Genomic DNA, 23811 nt, shown 5'->3' with positions numbered 1-23811 from the left:
ATTTCTATCTTTTACCTTGGTGGAAGAAACAAGAGGGGCTCCATGACACAGTTCCGTTGTTCCACCATAACATATTCAACTTGTATAGTTCCCTCTAGACACAATCACTTTCCTGCAATTTACAGAAAGTTATGAGGATTGGAAATATGGGCAGGGAGCTGCCAGAGTGTTTCTTAAATCTGGATTAAAGGGAGGCCATGGAAACAGATGAACCAGTAGTTTGATATCTGTATGATGGTGTAAGCAATAAATTCTTTTTCAATCCAGCACTGGTATAAAAGTGCCATAGAACCACAGCCTCCATGTCTTCTTTTTCATTAAGGGACTATACTGGAATTTCAATACCTAGGACATAATGGTGAGTGTATTCTCCAGCACCAGCCTAAATTAGGAAGTAAAGGCAAGGGACAACAAATTACAAACACCACAATTTAATTAAATGCAATACTGTACAGTTAGAGCACTTAAGACATCACAGTTGAAGTGTGGTATCTTGAATCAGAATTACCCTGAAAAGTTCAGCTTTTTCAGCCAAAGTTTTCTATTTTCTTATAAATCCAATTTAAATCCCAAGTTGTTGTTGTTTTTTTTTAATTATTTAGGGCTAAATATATTTTAAAACATTCTCAACATTAAGTTTAAATGAAGACAGATTGAAGTATATCGGTATTTCCATTATAAAGTTAAATGTGTAAATAAAGCAGATAATTTACTTCACAGTTATGTTAAAGCACAATAGCTTTTGAAGCGGAAAGCATTTTCAGTGAAAATTTTTTAAGCTCCTTGTGGTTACAGAACTACAACTTCATGGGAATAACTGAGACACAGTGGGACAGCCTCACAGCTGGAGAGCTGCTAAGGATGAATACAACAAGCTCTTCAGGAAAGACAAGGTGAGGGAATGCCCTCTGTGCGTAGGAGCAGCTCAGAAGTACAGAGGAGCTCTTCTACTCTTCTATTGACAGACAAGGCTCATTGAGAGCTTGTGAATCAGTTTGTTATAGACAACCCAACGCAGGTGAGGAAACAGGCAAAGCATTCTTAAAGCAACTCTCAGCATGCTTTGTATCACAGACCCTGGTTCTTACAGGGCACTTTACCACCACTACCTCAACATCTCCTGGAAGAGCATCACAATGGGATGGAAGCAGTCAAGATTCCTAGAGAGCGTCATGGATACTGGATGGGCAACACACAGGGTTACAACACAGCTGGGTCTGCTATTCACTAACAAGGAAGATCTGGTCAGGGATGTGGAGGGGAAATAAAAAAAAATAAAAATCAATGGCAGCCTTGGCCGTAGCAATCATGAAGTAGTGGAGTTCAAGATCCTAGGGGAGCAAGAAAAGCAAATAAGAGAGCATAGACTGAATTTAGAAGAGCAGATTTCAGTTTATTCAGTGAACTGGTACACGGAGTCCCATGTGAGAAAGGCAAAAGAGCTCAGGAAAGCTGACGTGTTATTAGTGACAGCGTATTACAAGCACAAGAATAGTCCATCTCAACACTCAGGAAAATGTGTAGAAATATCAGTAGACCAGCTTGGCTAAACAGTGAACTGATGACAGAGCTTCAATGCAAAAAGGCTTTACACAGAATGGTGAAGAAGGGACAGATTACAAGGAAATAATCTAGAAACATTGTCTGCCATTTAGGGATGTTGTCAGGAAAGCCAAAGCTCAGCTGGATTTGATGCTTGGAAAGAATGTTAAGTAGCTTCACCTGCCACTTTTGTATTCAAAGGCTGAACAAAGAAAGTGAGGGACCTTTGCTGAAAGGCAGGAGATTTTGCAACAGCAGACACATAAAACTGAGGTATTCAGTGCCACCTTTGCTCCTCAGTCTTCACCAACATGGTCTCCCAGACCTTGGATTAGAGAAAGCTTTTAGAGGGGAGCTGCAAGTAGTGGGTAAGGATCAAGTCAGGGTTTACTTGACAGAACTGAGGCTTTATAAGTCCATAAACCAAATGGGCTGCATCAAAGAGCACTAATAGAACTGGCTGATGTCCTTGTAAACCACTCTATGCCATCTTTGAAAAGTCATGGCAATCGGGGGAAGTCCCTGAGAAATGGAGAAAAGCAGATTTTTTTTGCAAGAAAGACCAAAGGGACAGTTTGGGGAACGACTGGTTCATCAGCCTCACTTTTTTCCCTGAGAAAATAATGTTAGAAGCCCTCTGAGAAAACATTTCTAGACATGTGAAGGATTAGATGGTGGCTGGTAACAGTAACCCTGGATTTATCAAGTAAATTATGCCTGACCAATATGTTTGCCTCCTACAATAAAATAACTGGCTTTGCAGACCGGGAACAATGGTGGATGCCGTTTACCTTGACTGTAGTCAGGCCTTCAATACTGTCAGAAAATACTCTCAACATACAAGTTTGGGTATTACAGTCTGGATGGATGACAACCAGATGAGTTAAAAACCGGTTGGACGGTCAGCCTCAGAAGGTAGTGAACATGTTGCACTGTATCTGGAGACCAGAAACAAACAGAGTACCATAGGAGCCTGTCCTGTAACCTACTTTTCTTTTAAATATCTTTAGCAGCGACTCATTGATAAAAATACATACTCATCAAGTTTTCAGGTGACACCAAATTGGATGGAACTGTCAATGTCCTTGAAGGCAGAGGTGCCATGCAGAGATACCTAAACAGACAGGAGGAACAGGCTGACAGGAACCATATCTGGTGAAGTTCCCGCTGACTGGAAAAAGGGGAACATAACCCCAATATTCAAAAAAGGAAAAAAGGAGGACCCAGGGAACTATAGGCCAGTCAGTCTCACCTCTGTGCCTGGCAAGATCATGGAGCAGATCCTCCTGGAATCTCTGCTAAGGCACATGGAAAATAAAGAGGTGATTGGAGACAGCCAGCATGGCTTCACCAAGGGCAAATCGTGCCTGACAAATTTGGTGGCCTTTTACAATACTGCCACAGACTTGGTGGACAAGGGCAGAGCAACAGACATCATCTACCTGGACTTATGCAAAGCGTTTGACACTGTCCCACATGACATCCTGGTCTCAAAATTGGAAAGTCATGGGTTTGATGGATGGACCACTAGGTGGATAAGGAACTGGCTAAAAGGCCGCACTCAAAGGGTTGTGGTCAATGGTTCAATGTCCAATTAGCGGCCAGTGACGAGTGGAGTTCCTCAGGGGTCGGTACTGGGACCGGTGCTGTTCAACATCTTTGTCGGAGACGTGGACAGTGGGATAGAGTGCACCCTCAGCAAGTTTGCTGACGACACCAAGCTCAGTGGCACGGTCGACACGCTGGAGGGAAGGGATGCCATCCAGAGGGACCTGGACAGGCTTGAGAGGTGGGCTCGTGCAAATTGCATGGAGTTCAACAAGGCCAAGTGCAGGGTCCTGCACCTGGGACATGGCAATCCCAGGCACAAATACAGGTTGGGCGGAGAATGGCTGGAGAGCAGCCCTGAGGAGAAGGACTTGGGGGTGTTGGTGGATGAGAAGCTCAACATGAGCCAGCAGTGCACACTGGCAGCCCAGAAAGCCAACCGCATCCTGGGCTGCATCAAGAGAAGTGTGGCCAGCCGGTCAAGAGAGGTGATTCTATCCCTCTACTCTGCGCTCGTGAGACCCCACCTGGAGTACTGTGTCCAGCTTTGGAGTCCTCAACACAGGAAGGACACGGACCTGTTGGAATGGGTCCAGCAGAGGGCCACGAAGGTGATCAGAGGGATGGAGCACCTCCCCTATGAAGACAGGCTGAGAGAGCTGGGGTTGTTCAGCCTGGAGAAGAGAAGGCTCCGGGCAGACCTCATAGCAGCCTTCCAATATCTGAAGGGAGCCTACAGGAGAGCCAGAGAGGGACTCTTTGTCAGGAAGTGTAGTGACAGGACAAGGGGTAACAGTTTTAAATTGGAAGAGGGGAGATTTAGATTAGATATTAGGAGGAAATTCTTTACTGTAAGGGTAGTGAAGCACTGGAAGAGGTTGCCCAGAGAAGTTGTGGATGCCCCATCCCTGGAGCTGTTCAAGGCCAGGCTGGATGGGGCTTTGAGCAACCTGCTCTAGTGGGAGGTGTCCCTGCCCATGGCAGGGGGGTTGGAACTCTATGATCTTTAAGGTCCCTTCCAACTCTAACCATTCTATGATTCTATATGAAATTTAACAGGACACGCAAAGTTTTGGAAAGGGATAACACCTTGCAAAGATACAGGCTGGGGAGCAGCTCTGTAAAAGAACCTGGGAGTCTTTGTGCATGTTCAGCAAGCTAACTGTGAGCCAGGAGTGTGCCTTGGCAGCAAACACCAACAGTATCCTTGGCTGCATCAACAGTAGCGTAGCCAGTAGTCTGAGGAATGTGATTATCCCTCTCTAATCAGCACTCATTGGACCTAATTTGAAATACTGCATCCAGTTTTGGGCCCCCCAGTCCAGGAAAGACACTGATGAACTGCAGCAAGTTCAGCAGAAGGCTGCCAAGATGGTCAGGGAGACATGCTCTGTGAAAAGCAGCTATCGGAACAGTTTGTTCAGTATGGAAAAGAGAAGGCTTCAAGGGGACCTACTAACAGCTTTCCAATACCTTCAAGAAGGTAACTGAGAAGATGGAGCCAGGCTCCTCATGCTGGAAGTTAGTGGAAGGAAAAGAGATGACAGGCGTAAATTGAAACGAGAGGTGCCAAGTCAATACAAGGGAAAAAAACATTTTCACCATGAGGACACTCAAGCAGTAGAACAGGTTGCCAAGAGGGAGATTGAAAACCTCCAAGGATGAAGACTGCACAAAGCTTGACTGGATAAAGCCCTGATTAACCTAGGCTGACCCCATAACTGACCCTGCTTTGAGTAGGATATTGGACTAGAAACTTCCTGATGTTCCTTCCAACCTGAATTATTCTATGATCCTATGTTTAAAGATTCCTACAGACAACATTTGGCACACACTTGCACAACTTTCCAGCAGCTTCAGAACACAAAACTCCAGGGCTGCGTGAACGCTATCCAATTAACTCAAACATTCAACACAAGACCTGATAAAGTCTCATATGCTTTCTCTCCCAAAATACTACTGCATCTCCATATGCAATCACAGCTTCACAAAGGCAACACATAAGAAATAGACCTGAAATGAAGACCCACCCCAAAGCATCATATTCACTCAAGTGTTTTGAATGAAACAATATAGCTAAGTTTACATTCAAACAGCTACTAATGTGGGCTGTGCAAGAGTGTCACCTAGTGGTCAGTGCTTACAGCGAAATCAGGGCCCAATTCAAGAAGAAAATCTACCAAATTTGCTACTCTACAAAATCAGTGCAGACTTTTAAAGTGTATATATATATACACATACATATCTATATGAACCAACAAGTGGAGTAACCAGTAAGACAAATGCCTTTCCATCATTCAGTTTTAAGTCACACACATCTTTTACAAACTCAAAAAAAGTCCTTCCAGGAACAAAATAAGTTCTTTCCAGATGCAAGAAGCATTATTATCTGACCTAAAAGAGAAGTATTTCCAAAATGATGGATTAGTACTACACTTTTTCATTTATACCAACAGAAAAGAGTTTCCAGATCCTCAGGTGTATAATAATCATCCACTTCACTGATAAATATAACAATGATGTGTTTCTTGTCAAGAAACAGGCACAAGAAGTAGAACATCCAAACTTCTCTACTGCATAAACATTGTCTCTTATATGTACAGAATCTGTAAAATAGTTTTAGGGTTACAAGTTTTACAGCATCCCCAAACTTTAAGGAATGTTCATGCTATGGATCCTTGAAAGATTAGGGATTTCTTCTAATTTTAGACATCTGGAAAAGGAGGAAGGGCAAACTCAACTATTGAAAAATTCCGAAGATTTGTGAGAACGTTCGTTGTCTCAACAAATACACCTTGAAACTACCAAACTTCATTATATCTTTCCATTTCTCCTGCTATCATGTCTGCTTACACTTTGTGTGATGTTTGAATCAAATCAGAGTTTCATTAAATTTTCACTCGGTTAACAGCTTTCCCTTCTCTCACCTCGTCCACTTTTCACTTTCTTAGCCAAATGACATAGGAATGAGAAACACACTTTTGTTATTCTCCATAGGTTAGGCAGATATGCTGCAACCAAGCATCTCCTACTATGTTCAAAATATTCTTAAGCACATCCTGTCACTGTCCAACATCTTCAATTCAGTTTCCATGTTTCCAAAGCAGAGGAACTTGACTCAGGGAGATGAATAAAGCCTCTTTTCAATGTGTCCTGCAATGACCCAGCATGTATTTGGCTACTTTGTTTTATGCAAGTTGAAGTTTAAGATCTCCACTGTAACAAGATGAAACTGAAATAACAGACTTCTAATCATTAAATAAACAACCAAAAATACCACATTTTTCTTGTAGCATTGCAAATACTGAGACCTGTTCTTTGCAACTTGGTTAATCTCTACATCAGAGAAACAGCAACACCACAGAGAGGTTGTCCAGTTGGGTCTTAAGATTTGTTAGCAGGCTTCTAAAGAACAAGCAACTGAAAATTTTGCTGCACTGTTGCTTTTTTTCCCCTCTGCTCTTTAGATTGAAGGAGTAACAGAACTAGAAAAATTTCTTGTGTAAAAATACATCTTCTGGAACTCATAACTGTCACATCACAGGCAGGGCATACAGCCAGTCCTCACTCATATGGCTACCAAACATTTAAGAAAAATACCTTTTTGTTCACCGACGTTGTGACCCTTACAGTTTTTAAGCTGTATACTAGTCCTATAATATTTGAGAACTTCAGCATACTAATGAAGATTCTTTCAAAAACAGCCAACTGATTGGTATATTTCTATAAGCACAAAGCTACTGTACAGATACATATATAAAAACAATAATAGTATTTTACATCATGAGGCTATAAAGCCCATATAGATACTGGAAACACCACAGTACAGCTAGCTTTCATTTTTGGGCAGTGATAAAACCAATGACAGCTATATGTATACATGCAACCTAATGAACATGACAGAATCTGACATTAATGAGAATTATATCCCAGATTAAATGGGACAGAAGGTACATCACAGAAAGCAACAGAATAAATAGCTGAATGCTAACAACAACTTCCAAGCTCTAGAGAAATGTCCCAATTAGAAACTGGTAATTCCCAGCAACCATCCTGCTCTGATTTTTCTCTTAAACATGCCTTGAAGAGAAGGGTAATTAACAAGATACAGCATTTTATGCTACAGTTTGATGAACTGTATATACCTGAAAAAGTGGTCTTCTACCCTTTAAAAACAAGTTCATGCACATAAATGTTTTTCCATTTCTCATTTTTATCAATGTACAGTATCAGATATGATTTAAGTAAAGAAAAAAGTATACATTAGATGTTAAGTCAAAAGTTTTCTTTAATTACAGCACAGATAGCATTTCTCTGGCATCCAGGATGCAAAATGAAAACTGCAAAATAACTTCAGAAATACTTCCAGCTTCCAGCTTTAATATGATCTGAGCAGCAATTTAAGTAATGCTTATGGTTTGCTTATCACATTTTGTTTTGATCTGTGTGGGTTAAACTCAATTCGAACTAAAAAAAAAAAAAACCACAAAACATTCTTCAGTATCAAGGACAGAACTATCACAGCTGACTTGCTAAAGTTTTGTAGGGAAAAATTACTGATTATAAATTAAAAAAAAAAGACCACTTCTTTAATGCTTAAGAAAATTGCTCTGTCTGTACTAATGCCAGTACTTACCAATTCAAATTCTTGTGTTACACTTGCACTTATCTCTAATTAGGCTCACATTTGTAAGTCTGCCCAAAAGACTGACCAAGTCTTCAAAAACACTCAAAAATCAGTGATTTGACCAGAGCCTTCCTAATAAATAATTCTTATGCTTTGCTTATATAGTTAAAAAGAAGAGAAAAGGATGTCATCATTTGTCAGCAGCAATAAAGACTCCTTTATATAAGGGTATACACAATGAAATGACAAAAAGGAAGTAATTAACGAGCAAGAAGTAGTAAAGAACATACCAGTTTGTGTACTTACCAGACACACAAGGCTGGAATCTTTGGAAGTTCATTTACAAATAGCCATACATACACTGATTTGATAAAAATTTAATACAAAGAATAACCTCAATATAAGCTTATCTCAATTGTTTTTCAAATATTTGTATTTTCTAATAAGGTTCAAATTGTAAACATTTACTCTGAATTATTAAATAAGTAAATTATTAGATTTATTTCGTTCCCACTCTAACACACATGAAAAAAAAATAGGTGCTCCACAAGACAAAAATATAACGGAAATTCTATTACCTTGGATTTAAGATTTCACCAACAATTTCTTGTAGCTTGTCAATAAAATTAACAAAGTTTGAAAGCCCCTTTACATGGGCTTTTAAAGGATCAAACAATGAAGATGCACAACCTCTTCCTCCAAGTTCTATGGTTCGGATAAAAGATGTTGCCATCTATTAGAAGAAATATTCAGAAATATTAAACTGTAGACATACGCAAAATATACATATGTTGAAGTGAGCCTCTCCTACAGATTTGCAGGGTATAACAGGTGGTTGATAGCAGAAATAATTTAACTGAAATCCACAGAATACCACTTAATGGCAAGCTTTGAACATCTCGCCATAAAGATCAATACTTAAATAGTGCAGCAGAATAAAATGAACACAAGCCAAAGCCAAAGCTATCCAGCTAATTTTATATTTACATTGGATTTCTGATAGCTTAGAAAAAACTTTATTAACACAGGGCATAGATTTTTTTTTTTTTTTGCTGCTGTTTAAATGCTCATGCTGATCTCACAAAAACTACTCATATTCAGAGGGCTATCTAAAAGAACGATTTTAATATAAACATGTTAAAAGTTGACTTCAGTAGTATATTAATTTTCAGAGGTGCAAAAAAAAAAGTATACTCAAAACTTCTGAAAAATTATCACAGTTAGGGTTTCTGTCAGCATAGCTACCCAATTCTGTAAGTTTCCATATATTTTTTTATGCTATAAAGACACTGAAGACAAGAGATGTCCCCAAAGCAGTATGCCTTAGAGGGCAAGCCCTCTAATTTTAAGGCAAGAGTCAAAGTAAAAAGCTTAGCAGTCCTCCAAAAAGGTGAAAGATAACAATCCAACTCGCTTGATATAGATGCAGTAATATTAATTCTACATATAAATTTTAATTTCAGACTATACAGCTAAACCATGAAGCTCTTAGGACTGGAAAGAGTAAAACTGGAATTATTCTAGCAAAGAAAGTAAACCTGCCAGTATTCCTGCCTTTCTGCTAAAGATTTCCTGTAGATCAAGTACAGTTCATAGGACCTTGCTTTCCCAATGGAAAATATTCTGGCTTTGCAAGATTTCTTCAAGACACAAACGCCAGAAAAGATGACTCTTTTACACGGTAGAGAAGTTTCCCCTCTGGCAACTATGAGGAAGAGGTAATAAATCCAGCCCAAACACATACTTTTTTTATGCAATGTTAACAGAGCATTAGGAGCTAAAATAATTAATCCTGGAACTGAGATTTCACAAATTTTCCATATTTATTCAACCATAAAAATCTGAGAATGCAGCTGCTTCAGTGACTGTTACATACCCATACTGTTTTTCCTTGGTCTGCTGTTGTCTGCACCAAGGCCACTGTGCATGCAAAATTTGATTATTTAGAATATGAGGGACCACAGTGGTTCTTTGGAGAAGGAATTCTTACTCATCTTATTCCAACTATTTTTGAGATGGGTCTGTACTGACTATAATTACTGTAAGTATAAATGCACCTCACATACCAAACTAGATTCTTTAGCAACAAGCCTCTGTGAGCACTGCACATTGATGCTGTAGCTTTTTATCTTCCTGAACAAGGGCACTGAGGAAAGAGTATACCACTGTCTTGAGAGATTTTTCCAGCTCTATGCCGTTGAGAATAAAATGAGCAGGAATGTCCAATATCAATCATATCTTGAAGAGTATTTATTTCAAGACTGATAAAGCTGCAAGTGACTGAAAAGCACTGCCCTCCCCCAAATTCTGAGTCAAAGCTGAAAAAACTGCAATACTGCCCTTTCAAATTTTGTCCTGTGTTCTAGTGTACATGTCAAATGAAGGGTTTTGTCACCAGGTTGCCCTAAGAAAAACAATTTGTACAGAAATACTTTAGGTTCCAGATGTCCCAAGTCTAACAAATGCACAGAAAAATGCTGGTTTACTAGTTAACCAAAATACTTACAGCACTTTAAAACTGTAATGCATTGTTACTGGCTTGTTTTTGTTAATGTTAATACTGCTTTGTAATATTCATTCAATCCAACCTGATCACTTTTCAAGGTATTTGGTTAAGCAGCAACATCTAATCTAATGCCATCTTTTCTTCCTTTGTCTTTTTCCTTTGATGTACATACTCAGGACCTCACTTCACACTATTTACCAAGATTTCAAAGTTTTGAAAGCAATATAAAAAGCATAACTTATATTAATGTTTAAGATAGTAAACTTTTGCAGGATTTCAGTCACTGTCTTGATGTCTGTTTTTACAATATCGTATTTCAGAGCTCTAGAGGTACACATGTACACAATTACTCTTCTGTGCAACTTTAGATCTCAGGACCAAGCGAGCATCCATCTCTTCACATAGAATCTCTGTTGTGTCTTTTTAACCTAGAAACCATGTTTATGGTGGTATTTGACTTGGCTTGCAAATGTCAGTCTTGCATATGAGATTAAAGCAACACTTTATGTTTATAGATCTATTTCACTGCCTTTGATCTACAGCAAGTTTCATTTGACACACATACCAGGAAAATGGACATTTTTCTCTCCTGTGAGGCATGTTTTAGGTTAGTGAAGGCCTCTCTACCAAGTCCTCTGTCAGGAATGTTTAGAATATGAGCCAATGCTAAGTCATCCTTAGAATTCACCAACAGGCTTAAATATGAACACACACACTTCTTTGCCAGGATTGTCACCTGTATAAGAAAACATCACACAAATTGATCATCCTGTTGCTAAATTATGTATTATGTTCTGTTATTTTTAAAACTAATTAGATACTCTTCCAAAAATCCTATTGGTATGTAAGAATTTCACCTTGCATAATTTCAAAATGCTACGTTATATATGGGGATTCTGGAAGTATTGACAAAAGCAAGCATGATTCATATGTTAAAATTATGTATACTGTACTTGAATATTCATAAAATATTTGAGGGTTGGATCTCTAGCTATTAAAATTGGCTATCAATTTCTACTTAGAAACCTCTTCACAGATATTCCTTTTCTATCCCAAGACAAAATACCAGCACTATTAAATCACCTAAGGATTTGTCATTAACTTCAAATAGGCTAAGATTTTAAACAACTTGCCAGCTCTGCGTCAGATTCAGTAGCTTTCCCCCTTGGCTACCAGGGGATATCAATCACAGAAACTCCACTGATTGAGTTTGGACATAAATTGTGACACAGCTCCATCCACATAGCCAGAACATAACAATTTTAATTGCTTATATTGCAGCACTGTTCTGGACCCTGTAAGAACAACAGCCCCAGAACTGAAAAATTTACAGTTTTGTCACAAGCAAAGAAAACAAAGACAAGAAAAGGCCATTAACAAAAGGAAAGATAATGAGAAAACCTATATTTGCTATGGAATTTATTCTTATTCAACTGGATGTATAGAACAAAAATGTAGGCAGTAAAAAAAAACAACCAACAAACATACATGTGACAGTCTGAGAAGACAGATTTAAGAGAAAAAAAAGAGCAAGTCATATTTTTATGACACAACCCCATAAACACACCTACAATATACTCAAGCAATACAGAGTTTGAATACACATGTTCTAGTTTTTTAAATCAGCAACACATTAATACCAATAATTGGAAACTATGTCATATTTCGTCTTTTCAAAATATACAGAACATCACAAAAGAGACAGAAATAATTTTTACCTTCCCATTCTCCTGGCCCTGTCTGTTGACTGGTGTAGAAGGAGTAGAAAGAGCAGAACCATTATTTTCCTGTACATTCATTATGCCAGAAATAAATTCCAACAGTTGAACCTTTAATAAAAAGATTGGAATAAACTTAAATATGAAGATGACTAGAAAGGAAAAGTACTATTAAAACCTGGTGAAACTATATCTCCACCAGTTTGCTCGTGTTTTGAGGTTAATGCAGCCCTTACAACCTACTTTTGGGTATAGTCTTTAATAGTACAACTGTTTCAGTAGAGAAATGAGGTGTAAGATTCAAATTAATTTAGAAAAGATATCTCAAATAGTTATTTAATATACTTGCACTAAAAGCAGTTGCTTATGTTTTGGAGAACACTTAATATGTTATACCAGGTTTAGTAAGAGCTCATTAACCCACCCAGGTTCTCTATCTTTGCCATGAAAACAGGAAGAAATAAAATAATTTAGAAAAATCACACTTTCCATGCTCTTCCTAAACTACAGTTCTCCTTATAATCTCTTTTGTACCTAATAATCACATGAGCATTTAAGTGTAGGTTCTCTGAACCTTTAAGGAAGCAGGCAATCTGGTTACCAGCATACTTGTCATAGAATCATACAACAATTTAGGTTACAGGGGACCTATAGAGATCATCTAGTACAAACTCATGCTTGCAGGAGGACCAGTTTGACCAGATTGCTCAGTGACATGCTGAGCCATGTTTTTAATATCTCCAAAGATGAGATTCCACATTCTCTCTGGGCAACCTGTTCCAATATTTGACTGCTTTTTCATGGAGAAAGCTTTTTGTTCTTACTAGGCTAGAAGATAAACAGTTTTAATCATGCTGTAACTAGTTATTCATGGTATGTTCATAATATACCTCAGTTCAATTAACTGTCGGTTACTGATACAGCTTGCCTCATGTTAAAATGACCATATAATTAATCATACATCAAATTCACAAGGTGAAATAAACAGTAATTAAAGTCTGCAATGCTGAGAATGGGCAGAAAAAGCAGACAATTAACTCCTCTCTAATTTTTGTTACAAGCTAGAAATGTGGGCATCTAATTCCAATTTACATTAATTTTTTAAGTATCCTTTGTCTTTTGACCTTTCCATGCTTTAGAGAGCACAGAATCAAATAAAATTATGTGGAATGCTTGTGTTTCAAACTTATCTTGATTATTGCTTACATAATTTTTTATCTAATAACATTGAGATTAATCAAATTCATTTTTATAGACTTCCATAGTCTAAGAGTGGAATACACACTGGAACTTCTCCAGCCTAGGGCATGCCTCACATGCAGTGTCACAAGAACGTCTGAGCTGCAATAAACTGCAACAGAGCTGCTGACTGAGCGGCTGAAGTGGAACCTCTTCCAGTTTCTGGAAAAATCTAACAGGGAACTACATCTAGTATACGGAAGTTTTTGCTTTTAGGAGTGTGGTATTTTTAAAATTATAACCATTAAAAATATTTTGACTGCATATCAACATACAACCAAAACTCCATGACATATGCTAATCACTAAACTTTGTTCCAGTCTTATCAAATCTCTACAGTCCATTTTTCAGTTCCATTTCTGGCAAAGAGTGATATACTCATAGAAAAGCTGTGGGACCCACCCATCCAGCAGGACAACAAAAAAATCATTTGAGTGAATTTAAGATCTCTTTAAAAGATTTAGTAATTTAAACTCATCTGCTTCCCCAATAGAAGAGCAAAGTAACTTGTGAATAATTCACAGCTCCTGTGTATATTTAGAAGTGTCATAAATCTATAACTGGAATAAAAAAATATGTCAAAACAATATCAAAGGTCACACAAACAAAATACTTACAGGGGCTATGCTCTCATCTTCAGATACAAGTCCAAGACTATAGCACTTCTGACATACGTCTATTAGATCTAACATATTGCTTCTTGCTAAGAAGGCATGATAGGCTTTTTTTAGGTCAGCGTAGTTTTCAGGTTCTTTCATGTTTTCATATGATAATCCCAGTTTGTTATGTAACAAATATTTCCAAGTTTCCAACACATCACTAAGTGATACTGTGAAATCTCCATGTTGCTAAGAGAACAGAAAAAAGCAAAAATATTGTTTTGTATTTGGTATAACTTTAAAAATAACTTTAAAACAAGCTATATACATATGTATAAAATTATAATCTAAACAGCTACATTTAAAATAAACAAAGTTTTACTTATAATGTAATTTCTTCCAGCACTTTGCCTTTACAGTTGAGTTTTGTTATATGCAGTAGTTGTTCCTGATCTTTAAAATCCAGGTATGTATACTGAACTTCACTCATAAGAAAAGACAATTTATTTTCACGGGACTACTGCTTCCATAAAGTAATTCATTTGCAGAAATAGTTTTTAGCATGCCAGGCATTTACATCCCAAAGGCAGTGAATATAGCTCTGTTACCTTGCTTCAAGCAGTAATCTGAGAAAACATATGCCATGTTCAAAAAATATGAGCCTTTTTTCCTGTGTCAGTACAATTATACTTTAGCATAACATTGTGTTGCTACATGGATCTAAGAAATACATTAAAGCAATGCACAGCTATCCATTACTAGTACCATATCTAACATTAACTATGTAGTATAGGCTACACTCTTATACCCAGCTTCTGGCCCACTCTCCCTGTCAAAATTATTAGATTACATTAAAGAAAGTTAATTTAAAAGAGCAGATAAAGTGGGTAAGTGACAAAAAATACATGGGGAGCAAAATAACCAAAAGCATTTTATTAGCAATTGAAGAACCTTTTCCTTTTCTAGGCAAAAAAGAAGTTTCAAATTTATCATGAAGTAATTTAAGAGACTTGTATCACAGTTAGTAGTCCCCTACTCCCCTTCCAACTCTTGAGAGGAATGCTCTGTTGACCTTGGGTGGACAGAAACAGAAAACGTATCAAGGGGAATGACTAAAATCATGTTTAATTTACACATTAGTTTATCATACCTTTTTTTTTCCAAAGGATTTACAAAGTGGAGACATCTGCTATTACCACATTTATATGTAGGGGTGTATTAAATAATCACGCCTAAGTTCTTAAAAGAGTGAACACTTAATTGCAAAGCAATAAGCTTGCCATTTTGTTGTGCAGTTCTAAACTAAAATGAGAAAAGGGAATAAGTTTTTCTTTAAAAATTATCTCTACGTGGGAGAACACAAGAGACTAAGAATGAGAGAGACTACATAGTCCATAATGCTACATGTAATCTCATTTATGAAGCAGACCTAACTAAAGAACCAAAGCAGTTAGCAAACCTGGTATGCTTGGAAGTTACAAGTATGGGAGCAGGGCACAAGTAGCAAACAAAAAGGTGAAAGTGTCACAGCAGATAGGAACAAGCTGAGTAAGTGACAAAGTTCAGTTACTTGAGTCACAAATCAAGTGATGTGTTACTGAAGGAAGTAGAATGCAAGACAGCTACCATCCAATTGCATCAGTAAGAAGTTAGAGAGAGCAGTTATTGCTGCATTCTAAGAAAGAAATAATTAGGTATAATACACAATCCCATTTGTTTAATCTCTGACATTCCTTTTTTACTTTCAGTAAAGTACTGTTTTTTAAACCAAGTGATTCACAGTTGTGATAGGGAGGGAGGGAGCAGGAATCTGCTCACTGAGCATCACATGTTTTAATTAAGTTTTCCAGTTCAGCACAGGGGTACAAGGAGCTGCAAGAAATCCAAACCTGTCCCTTGTGGCTGCCAATAAAGGAGATGAGTGTATTGTCGATGGTTAAAGACTGCAACGCTGAGGAAGCCAGAAAAATCAGTTTCAATCTCCGTAAAACAAGCTATGCACACAAATAAAGAACTGCATTAAGATGCTACTTACACAAGTGAAAATACATAATAGCAGTGAATTCTGCTACTAATTAGATTGTGCTAAAGCTAACAGTGACAAAACACAGGGTTTCAGATGCAGGATTACATATGTATTTCCGGCCTCTGTAATTCAGAATTTGGTTCTTTATTCACTAATTACTTTTTAACCTGTTTTTCATCTCTTGAACACTGACTCCAGACTTTCATTCCTGTACTATTCTGTGTCTTTCCAAAACTCTAGCTAGGAGTTGCTCATCTCCCTACACACCCATACCTCATTATATTCTGTACCTGTTTTCACCTTGCTCCCAAATCTTCGTTTATTATCCAAGGTCTACTACAATCTCTGTTTTCTCATAGCCATATTTACTGCAGACCTTCCATACTGCTATACTCTACAACATCCCAGTATCAACTTCCCCACCACCACTTCCTCTTTCCCCTGAAATCTGTGACTTCCTTACTACTTGCTCTTATCCCCTCCTCTTTCACAACTAGACTCCATTTTCATCCATACCCTGCTCTTTGATCTACGTACCAGTCCCCACTTCTTGCTGTTAAACTTTTTCAGCTGAGGTCCTTCTATTTTTGTTGGACTTCAGAACACAGGCAAGAAGTAATTTTGCAACAGTAGGAAGTTTTCAAACAGAGTTCATACTACCGGCATCTAAAGCATTCCCCAGTATATGGCAGAAAAAAAAAAAAGCAATATTATAAGCTCATGTAATTCATTATGTAACATGATATAAATGCCCTGTGACGGAGTGACAAGCCTTGTTTCGCTATGTCAATAACGACAGAACTAGTGCAGAGGTTTTATTTTATTTCATGACATTTTCACATTAAGCAACTTTAATCTGGATAAAATAATTACCTAAAAACACCAGTAGCAACCAAACACAAAACTAAGTACAAAAACAGGTCAGAAACAATTCCAATAATCTCAGTTGTTCCAGACCAAAAGATCCCTCCTTAGGGTTCTAGCATACTTAGCACAACTTTCCCAATAGGCCTGGTTACATTTATGACTCTGAAGTCCTGAGTATGAACTATCTGGATATCACCTAGACAAAGAACTAGTAGTGAAAATGAAAGTATTCATGCATATGAATTTCAGAGCACTTTTTGCCTTCTAGTTTGTGCACAGGTTATGATAATTCAGCACTCTGAACTTGCATTCAGATTACCAGAATATTAACATGGCATATATGTTTTCTGAAAAACACTTGTTTTCCATTTCAGCCCCTCAAAAAATTTAAGATTTAATCATATTATAACCCAATTTAAACATATCAAAACAGCAGTAGGTTGTAGAAAAATAAAAAGTGGTTTTCTCACTTTGTTTTGAAACAAAATCCTCCAAAAGCACCAAGTTAAAGTACAATTTCGATATGGTATCTAATAAATCAAAACCTTTCCTCACCAGATCAAGGACCTGCAGAGATTAGCAAAGTTTATACTACCGCTGCAAAAATATTTTAAATCCAAATAAAATTGCACTCCAGATATTAACCGTCATGATCAAGTGCTCACTGTGACATTGTATTTCATTACTTATACAGTCAATTTGTCAAGAGTCTCTGGTTTTAAAGTTAATTAAAAAAATAATGTAGTGTTTTGCAGTAAGTATATGCCAACCGGCTAATAGCTTAAAGAAGTTCAAAAAGTTCCTTACTTTCATTCCATGATAGACATTGAAAGTATTGTGTTTCATAGGCATAGAAACAAAGTCTTATAAAGCATCTTCACTTCTTGGTAGTGCAGTGTGTTAAGTTCCCTTGGACTCTTATTTTAGAGCATCTGAAATCCAATAGTAACATTTCATGCCTAAAGAAACCTTTTTTTAGTATTTTGCAGGTATTGCAAGCTTTGCTGGGCTAAATACATAGCAAAGAATCTTCTATTTTGACAGAAAATTGTTTTATAAGAACAGGAAGTGACATGTATTTCAGGAATATCATGGTCTCTCCTGCCTCCCCCAAACAAATGGTCACTAACCATTTTTGGAATAAGTTCAAGGCTGCTGTGCTTAACCACTACCCAGGTGTTCTCTAGTTCTGTTCTTTTCAGGCATACTCCTAGACTGCAGAATTGTTGCCTGGCATTGCCCTCAAGTTGTGTGATTCTGCAGCCTTATCATCGCTAGTCATACTGAGCCTTCATTGCTTGCGTATCCTCTCATACAAGAGAGAGGTTCCCAAACTGAGGTACATGAAGAATATTAAAGTAGTATAAAGCAGCATTTTGATTAAGTTTCCCAATCCAGTGAATGTTGACAGTGCTATGCACGGATTCAGAAACCCGTTCATATAAGCACAGGTGTATAGACATAAGCATCTGATAGTTGTTATACTGCAATCTGCCAGAAGCAAAGCCAGTGAAGTTAGAGGCCAATATCCTAAGCTTACAAAAATGCCAGTATACCTTACATGGGTAATTGTTTGGGACTGAACTTCTGGGGTTTTTTGGGGGTGGGGTGTGTGTGTCAGGGTAAAGTACCAGGGTCAAAGAGAGAGGTATGCTCTGTTTAAGGAGAGCTGGAGAGCTCAGTATGTATGGGACAGCAGAACAACAGTAGTTGCAAAAGGATCCTGAAACAAAGTAAAAATTGTACTCATCCAAGAAACAAACTATTACTTTCTAAAGTCAACACTATCAACCATAGCAGTAATAAAAACAAGATAGAAAATATAGCATATCATTAGTTAAAAATAAACAAACTAAAAAAAACACCAAAGAAAAAAAAAACAACCACACCACATTCTTGCTCTTGGAGGGAGAAAAGAAAGTCCTATTGATAAATTAGGGAGGATGCCTCAAGATTTAAGTAGCAAGTCTTAACACAGTTAAAAGAATCCCAGCTGCTAAGCAACACAAAAATACAAGAAACAGTAATTTAACTACTTATGATTTGGTTACACAGGGCATAAGAAAGACATTAGAACAGCCTCAGTGTATCATTTGCTTTTTAAAAAAATCCAATTTAATATTCCTGAAGGTGTTCAAGGCCAGTTTGGATGAGTCTTTGAGTAATCTGGTCTAGTGGAAGGTGTCCCTGCCCATGGCAGGGGGTTGGAGCTAGATGATCTTTAAGATCCTGTCCAACCCAAACCATTCTATGATTGTATGATTCTTTACTTCATTCTTTTTCCTACAAAAATTCAATTTTTTCTTAAAAAAAGCCTGTCCTTTGTAGAGAAGGCTACTCAGCAGTGGTGAGACCAGATCCGAGTGCTCTGTCTAGTTCTGGGCTTCTCAGTACAAGGGAGACAAGCTGATATACTGGAGAGAGTCCAACAAAGTCCAGTGAATCATCCACAAAGATGATTGAGGGAGAGGAACATATCACATACGAGGGAAGGCTGAGAAAGCTGAGGCTGTTTAAGCTGGAGAAGAGAATGCTCAGGGAAGATCTCATCAACATATATAAATATCTGAAGGCAGGGTGCAAAGAGGATGGAGCCAGGCTCTTTTTTAAGGTGTTCAGTAGCAGGACCAAAGGCAATAGGCAGAAACTGAAAGAAACACACAAGGTTCCCTTTGAATATCAGGAAACACCTTTTTACTGTGCAGGTGATTAAGCACCAGCACAGGTTGCTCAGGGAGGTTATGAAGTCTCCATCCTTGGAGACATTTGAGAGCCACCTGGACATGGTCCTGGGCAACTGTCCCGTGGTGGCCTTGCTTGAGGAGGGGGGTTGGACAAGATGACCTCCAGAGATCCCTTGCAACCTCAAGTGTTCTGCAATTCTCTGAAAAATTATTCATACTGAAGAACAGGCAAGACAAAGGCTCTTCGTAGCATCATTACAATATGTTTCAAGCAACTTATCATATAAAATTGCTACAAGCTTGGTAGGAGTCTCGTTACCAAAAAGGAGACATATACAAGAGTTTAAGGGAATAACACTAAAACAACTTTGCATTTTTCTTTATTTGCCAACATGGAAAGAAGATTATTTGGGAAAACATTTTAAGAATTACAGGATACTGAACAGAACATAACATTCTTCAGACAGTGTACAAAATGCACTCATGGAAGCACAGGTTAGAACTAAACCACACACCAAAGCTGATTTAATCTAGAATCAGAAAGAGACAAACGAATTTCTAAGGGGAAAATAAAATCAACAATGAAGTACTTCTTCCTCCAGTCTTACAGACCTAGTGCTAGAAGAGAGATTTACAAAACATTTAAGTCGAGTCTGAAAATTTAAATTCACAGACTCAGGAAAAACAATTGTTTTAAACGATGTCTCAGTTTCTCTCACTACCAGCTAAAAAAGTCCTGGTCTGAAAATAACAAGTGATTATTTGTCCTCATAACTATCTCCTACCCCTACTGATGCACAGGTGCAAACATAGTCAAATTAAAGCAATTACCCTCAACTGAAACTTCAGCTTGAATAATTGTTATTTCTATTTCAAGTTTTAAGAAAGGCTCTTCTTGAAAGTTTTCCTAGATTTTAGATCTATACTAAACAGTCTAGGTAAGAGGTATGAACTTTCACCGCAGACCGTATGTCACTTGTCTTTATGCCATATGGCTACAAGTGTGCTACAACACAAAGCATTTTCAGAGGAATTCAAATTGTAGGGTTTTTCTGCCCCTTTCATCCCTGATATTTGATCAATGATTATCACACTGTTTGTTACCCTCATTCTTGGTGAAATTTAAGACTAATAAATTGAAAGACTTTTAAACTTCTCTGGAGTTCTCCAAAATCCTTGTTATTTTTCATTTCTACTGCAGATAGAGATAACAGTTAAAATACCTAATCCATTAAAATTATCCAGCCTCCCAAAGAAAGAGAATATGGTTTTTCTTGCTTAGTGGTAGGTTGTGGGTTTTTTTTAATCCAGCCAATGAATAGCCTGTTAGTACAGTTATTTTTCTGCAGTAATTGACTATGATAATAGACTCCTATTCTACAGGTGTTACGTTAACAATACAAAATTATTGTGCTTAAATCAGAGATTTAACAAGGGACTTGCCTAGACCTGCAATACTCCGCATCTTAGTTTTAAGTTCTGGTACAGAACAAAATAAAACAGCCATATTTTACTCTAACACAACATCAAAATGGACATCCAAGTGAAGAAATTGAACTTCAGAGGCCACACATGCAAATGCTAAAATAGTTTTAATCCACATATGCAAGCCAAGTTTTATATATACACTGGTATTTTGTCTTGTTAGGCCAACTAGTATAATCAGAAAAAATAGATTAGATTTTGAGCACTTGGTCTTTCTTCAGATTTGAAGTAAAAGTAGTATATTTCAAGATAGTATTAGTTGAAAATAATTGCTCTAATTTTTGTTAGATCATCTCTGAAAGCAAAGATATTTGTAGAGGGGAAGAATCTTTCCTGGAGGAGTTAAAAACAGGAGAAAGTGGAATAGTGGAATAGGAAGTTACCTCAAGGGGAAGGAAAAAGCTTATTGCAAGCTGTTAGGAAAGAAGTAGTAACGAACCATAAAAATATCATCTTTATCATGTCTGTAATTTTTGGCATCCAACAGAATAACACATTTGAGTTCCCAGAGATTGGTTTGGAAAAATGTTTGTAGTTCTCCCTTGAGAATCACAACGAATGTGACAAACAGTGATTGCCTTCACTGGTAGTTTTGCATTATTGTCCTTAATTGGTTCTTGGAGAGTTCATTTTGATGCACAACCATTTTCTAGTTTTACCTCTATGGGTATTGTGAGGACATTGGGATCCTGGCTGGAATATATTACATCCTATGAAGTACAAATGTAGACTCCCAGGATTCTAATTTCCACTGTAATATTTATTGTTTTATTGCAATATACTGTTAATATATTATATATAATATATATTGCATATTGGTTTTATATTTCATGTTTATTCTGGACAATTTAGACTAAGCTTTTTCCGATGATTAATTCAGTTAACTTAAAAAGTGATTCTGGAAATACTTCTTCCAAGATATAAGCTTCTTCCACTACAACTGATAGTTGTTTTTTATATTATGTTACAACTAGGAGTGCATAAACTGAAGCAGGTTTTCTGTTTGGGTTTTTTTGTTGGTTTGGGGATTTGGTTGTGTCCCCCACGTTTGTGGGGTGTTTGGTTTTTGTTTTTTTTTTCTTAAACAAAAGATTTATACTACTTGTTTAATTTACTATGCAACACCTAGGTAAGTCTTCCAACAATGGTAATTTGTTTTCATCAATAATTGATTTTATCAACCCAAAAAAGCTATCCTTAGGTTATCAAAGTGACTATTGTTCTCATTACATGAGACACTTGCAAAGGCCTGACTGTATGTTGCAACAGTTTTAGGTATGTTTCAGATGATTGCTAATGCCCAATCTTCCAGCTGTGACAAGCCCCAGTGCTTCTTCCAGAGGTTCTCAAGGGTTACATCTCGTATTCATCATTTGACAGACATCTTGTACATATTCAAAGAAGGTCACGTATATTTCCTACTGGTACTGGGTGGACATTCACAACTTATATGTATAGGTCTTCACTTCAGGAGCTTCAGGAAAAACAGCAGACAAGAACAGACTGCTGCAAGCACAACTCATGCAGCCTGTACCAAATCAGTTTTATATTCATGGTCTTCTCATGTCATCCCCAAGCACGCTCAGAACACTCACAAAAAAGATGCATCCCAAATGCCATAGTTCTCACACCCTGATCTACAGGACAGAAGAAACATTTGATGGAAATAAACAGTAGTTACATGATCAGGAAAAATACATTAGTATTTAACATTAAAGTCTAGAACTCGGACATACACTGAAACCACTTCCATCCTCCCATCTGTCTTGCATCTTGTTTTCCAAGCCCTGATTCAACAGCATGCTTAATCATACTAATTTTAGCATCTTGCTGCATCTGACCCTCAGTTAGTACCACTAAGTAGCAAGAACTAACTGAAAGAATGCTAACCTGTTTATTGACTTCAGCCATCGACAGTTGTAATGCCATCAGCATGTAGTCTGCTCCACAGACAGTAGTCCTTTCAGAGTTTGAAAATAAAGGCCATTGTCTTCTGAAACACTTGATTAAGTTTAAAATTTGTTGCTGGAAAGACATCATTGTCTAGAGTAGAAGATAGAAATAATTAAGAGAACTAAAAATGAATGTAACTATGCAAGAGGCCTACATGCATCTTCACCTTCCAAACCCTGTGCAAACCCTGTTCTATCTTCTTGCAGATCAAGTACCTAGAATAAATTCTTCCCATTAAACTGACAGTGTAGTGCAACTTGCCTCACTATGACAGAGCAACTATAAAGAGAAGGGGATAAAAGTGCTCATGTATGACACATCTTCATGAAGACCCCTTATTTTCTTTGTACATTATGCCAACATAAAAGAATAAATGTTATCCCAAACATGACAGTCTTTTGTCTCTGGAAAGCACAGTCTGAATGCCCTAGAGAGTGTCTTTTATACTATCTGCATTCGCTATACATACAGAGCAGTGCCTATCAGGACGACTTACTAACAAAGACATCTCTAAATGCCCCTTTCTCTGTTGGTGCCTTTTTTCCTTTTTTTTTCATTTCATAAGTCATTATCTCCCCCATGTCCTTTGGCAATGAGTTTCAGTATCAGTTTTGAATTTTATTTTTTCACGCCTTGGTCTTTTTCACCTTCTTGCATTTGTCAAGACACAGGTAACACAAGACTCTTTAAAGAAAATTGCCTTAAGTCTGCTCTTTCCTGAAACACAGTTCCCAAACACTGCATACAGTATAGGAGCAGCACTCATACCATTTACCTTCAGAACACAAAGTCAACCTTTCCCCTTATTTCATACAATTACTTACTCTCCAAAATGCTTGCACAGGACAACCTACTTTGTATTATGTTGGTATGTACAAAACACACAGGCCGTGGAGAATGAAACAGCTGGGCAAGGGCAGGTCAGTATAGGACAGACAAAAATCTCTCTGGAGGAGTTTCTGCCTCTCCCCCCGCAACTCTGAGAGGTTTCCAAGGGACAAGGTCTGTCAGTCAGAG

General features: G+C 37.5%; 1 protein-coding gene across 1 annotated transcript in view; it reads right to left on the bottom strand.

Moving 5' to 3' along the window:
* The window catches only part of PARPBP (PARP1 binding protein), a 51413-nt gene extending 28532 nt beyond the window's left edge, over positions 1 to 22881 (bottom strand). Inside the window, exons 1-5 of the mRNA XM_074162343.1 lie at positions 22732 to 22881; positions 13798 to 14028; positions 11942 to 12052; positions 10789 to 10959; positions 8296 to 8450 (exon numbers count right to left, since the gene is read on the bottom strand). Coding sequence (XP_074018444.1) covers positions 8296 to 8450; positions 10789 to 10959; positions 11942 to 12052; positions 13798 to 14028; positions 22732 to 22881 — 818 coding nt within the window. The remainder of the gene's footprint in view (positions 1 to 8295; positions 8451 to 10788; positions 10960 to 11941; positions 12053 to 13797; positions 14029 to 22731) is intronic.
* Between the last annotated feature and the right edge of the window lie 930 nt (positions 22882 to 23811).

Source organism: Numenius arquata, chromosome 2 (assembly GCF_964106895.1).
Source record: "Numenius arquata chromosome 2, bNumArq3.hap1.1, whole genome shotgun sequence".
In the NCBI taxonomy this organism is placed as follows: Eukaryota; Metazoa; Chordata; class Aves; order Charadriiformes; family Scolopacidae; genus Numenius; species Numenius arquata.
The sequence above is the reverse complement of the archived record's forward strand: the minus strand, read 5'-3'. Positions and strand labels throughout refer to the sequence as shown.